Here is a 3,000-nt window from a genome sequence, read left to right on the forward strand (position 1 = left end):
TTGTGATTTTCATGGACAGGATATCGAGGCGTAGCCGGGGGGAGGTGGGTTTGCAGTTCGGTGAGCTGGAGATCACGTCACTGCTTTTTGCAGATGATGTGGTCCTGATGGCATCAGCTGCCTGCGACCTCCAGCACTCTCTGGATAGGTTCGCAACTGAGTGTGAAGCGGCTGGGATGAGAATAAGCACTTCTAAATCTGAGGCCATGGTTCTCAGCAGGAAACCGGTGGCCTGTCCGCTCCGAGTAGGAAATGAGTCCTTACCCCAAGTGAAGGAGTTCAAGTATCTGGGGGTCTTGTTCACGAGTGAGGGAACCATGGAGAGGGAGTTTGGCCGGAGAATCGGAGCAGCTGGTGCGGTTCTGCAGTCGCTATACCGCACTGTTGTGACGAAAAGAGAGCTGAGCCAAAAGGCAAAGCTCTCGATCTACCGGTCTATCTTCGTCCCCACCCTCACCTATGGTCATGAAGGATGGGTCATGACCGAAAGAACGAGATCACGGATACAAGCGGCCGAAATGAGTTTTCTCCGGAGGGTGGCTGGGGTCTCCCTGAGAGATCGGGTGAGAAGTTCAGTCATCCGGGAGAGACTCGGAGTAGAGCCGCTGCTCCTTTGCGTCGAAAGGAGCCAGTTGAGGTGGTTCGGGCATCTAGTGAGGATGCCTCCTGGGCGCCTCCCTAGGGAGGTGTTCCAGGCGTGTCCGGCTGGGAGGAGGCCGCGGGGTAGACCCAGGACCAGGTGGCGGGACTACATCTCCGCACTGGCCTGTGAGCGGCTAAAGATTCCCCAGGCAGAGCTGGTTGATGCTGCTAGGGAAAGGGATGTCTGGGGCCCCCTGCTGGAGCTGCTGCCTCCGCGACCCGACCCTGGATAAGCGGATGAAGATGATGATGATGATGATGATGAGAGGAACCCGCACAACAATACATCGGGACCTTTTCGTAGTTTTATGGGCTATGTGGCCGCGTGTGATGCTGTAATGTTTTCCCTTCACTTCATATGTAGGCCTAGTTATCTGTATGTTATCATATGTAGTTGTTTTGTATGTAATAATGTGTAGTTAGCCTATTTGTAATATGTAGTTATTTGTATATAATCATAGCCTAGTTAATTGTGTAATCATGTGCAGTTATTTGTTTGTAATCATATGTAGTTATTTCTATGTAATCATATAGTTATTTGTTTGTAATCATATAGGCTAGTTATTTGTAGGCTATGTAATCATATGTAGTTATTTGTTTGTAATCACGTGTAGTTATTTGTATGTAATCATATGTAGCCTACTAATTTGTATGAAATCATATGTAATTGTTTGTATGTTATCATATGTAATTATTTGTATGTTATCATATGTAGTTATTTTTATGTAACCATATGTAGTTGTTTGTATTTAATCATAGTTATTTTTATGTAACCATATGTAGTTGTTTGTATGTAACCCACTTTGACGTGTTTCTGACTCAGCCCCGTTTCCCCAGCAGGCTTTTCATGGCATGGCGCGTAACTGTTCACACACGCACACACACACACACACACACACACACACACACACACATACACACACACAAATGCGCACTGGACCGCTTTGTTCATTCTCATCCAACTTCCCCGCCTTCTCATTGGTGCTTTGAGGATGCGGTGACATCTGATTGGGTAAAAGTTTTTTCCTCTCGCCTCCACGCTGGTGGAGTGCCCCCCCGCCCCGCAGATATGCCCCGCACCAGAGGCGCTGTGTGTCCAGTTGTTTTCACTGCTAGCCATTAACAAAGAGCTCAGATCTACAGCCTCTCTCGCTGTCTGTGATAGAAGCAGCTGTGATGTGCGGATAACAAATCTAGCTTTTTTCTAACCATACTCTGAAACTCTCTGACCTCCAGCAACAGGTTCAGCGAAAAATAACAACTTTGGCTTTACGCAGAGACCAGGAGGGAACACAGAGAAGCGAAAATGGTGTCGGCTGGACTGGAGATTTTGGGTCTGGCGCTATGTGTCGTCGGGTCGCTCCTGGTGATGGTGGCGTGCGGGCTGCCGATGTGGAAGGTCACGGCGTTCATCGAGGCCAACATCGTGGTGGCGCAGACCATCTGGGACGGCCTCTGGATGTCGTGCGTGGTGCAGAGCACGGGCCAGATGCAGTGCAAGGTGCACGACTCCATCCTCGCGCTCACGCACGACCTGCAGGCGGCCCGGGCGCTCACCGTCATCTCATCGGTGCTGGGCGTGCTCGGGCTCATGACGGTGATCGCCGGGGCTCAGTGCACCAACTGCATCCGCGCCGAGACCGTCAAGGCCCGCGTGGTGAACGCCGGAGGGGCCGTGTACATTATCAGCGGCCTGTTTGTGCTGGTGCCTCTGTGCTGGATGGCCAACAACATCATATCGGACTTCTACAACCCGCAGGTGCCCGCGTCGCAGAAGAGGGAGATCGGGGCCGCGCTCTACATCGGCTGGGCCGCCGCGGCACTGCTGCTGATTGGGGGCGCGTTGCTCTGCTGCTCCTGTCCGGCCAGCGGGAACTCGGACTACTCGGTCAAATACGCACCGACCAAACGGGCCACGCCGAACGGGGACTACGACAAACGGAATTACGTGTAGCCCTAGATGTAGCCCTCCTCGTGGGACGCCCTCAGACTGTGCGTAATAGAGGTCTGCGGTATTTGAAAAACTCTCTTTTTTAAGTGAAGTCTTTTTGCACCTGCAGTTTTTTTTAAATTAACTTTTGAAATCAACAGAAGCATCGCTGCCTTCGCTACACTGGTCTTCGTAAACACTGTTGGACAACATTCACTCTTTTCTTTCTGCGTCTGCAGAGACAGAACTGGCGTGGGGACGGAGAGGCTGTGAGCAGAGTCCGTGGGGAGGAGAGGAGTGTCTTTGTTTTAGGTACCTTCAATTGTGAAGTATATTATTTTTAAACACTCGAAATTCTTCTTTGCATTTTGAAATGTTTATCATTGTAAGAATTTTTTATTTTTTATTTTTACAAAAAAAACAGCCCT

At 50.2% G+C, this 3,000-nt stretch overlaps 1 protein-coding gene across 1 annotated transcript; it reads left to right on the forward strand.

Annotated features, from left to right (window-relative positions):
- Window positions 1-1,948: 1,948 nt before the first annotated feature.
- Window positions 1,949-2,797, forward strand: cldn5a (claudin 5a; the record flags this gene model as incomplete). The annotated part of the gene is made up of 1 exon (XM_084439940.1): window positions 1,949-2,797. One exon carries the CDS (start codon window positions 1,949-1,951, stop codon window positions 2,594-2,596), a length of 648 nt encoding a protein of 215 aa, XP_084296066.1. The 3' UTR covers window positions 2,597-2,797.
- Between the last annotated feature and the right edge of the window lie 203 nt (window positions 2,798-3,000).

This window comes from Borostomias antarcticus (genome assembly GCF_949987555.1).
Source record: "Borostomias antarcticus genome assembly, chromosome: 6".
NCBI lineage: Eukaryota > Metazoa > Chordata > Actinopteri > Stomiiformes > Stomiidae > Borostomias > Borostomias antarcticus.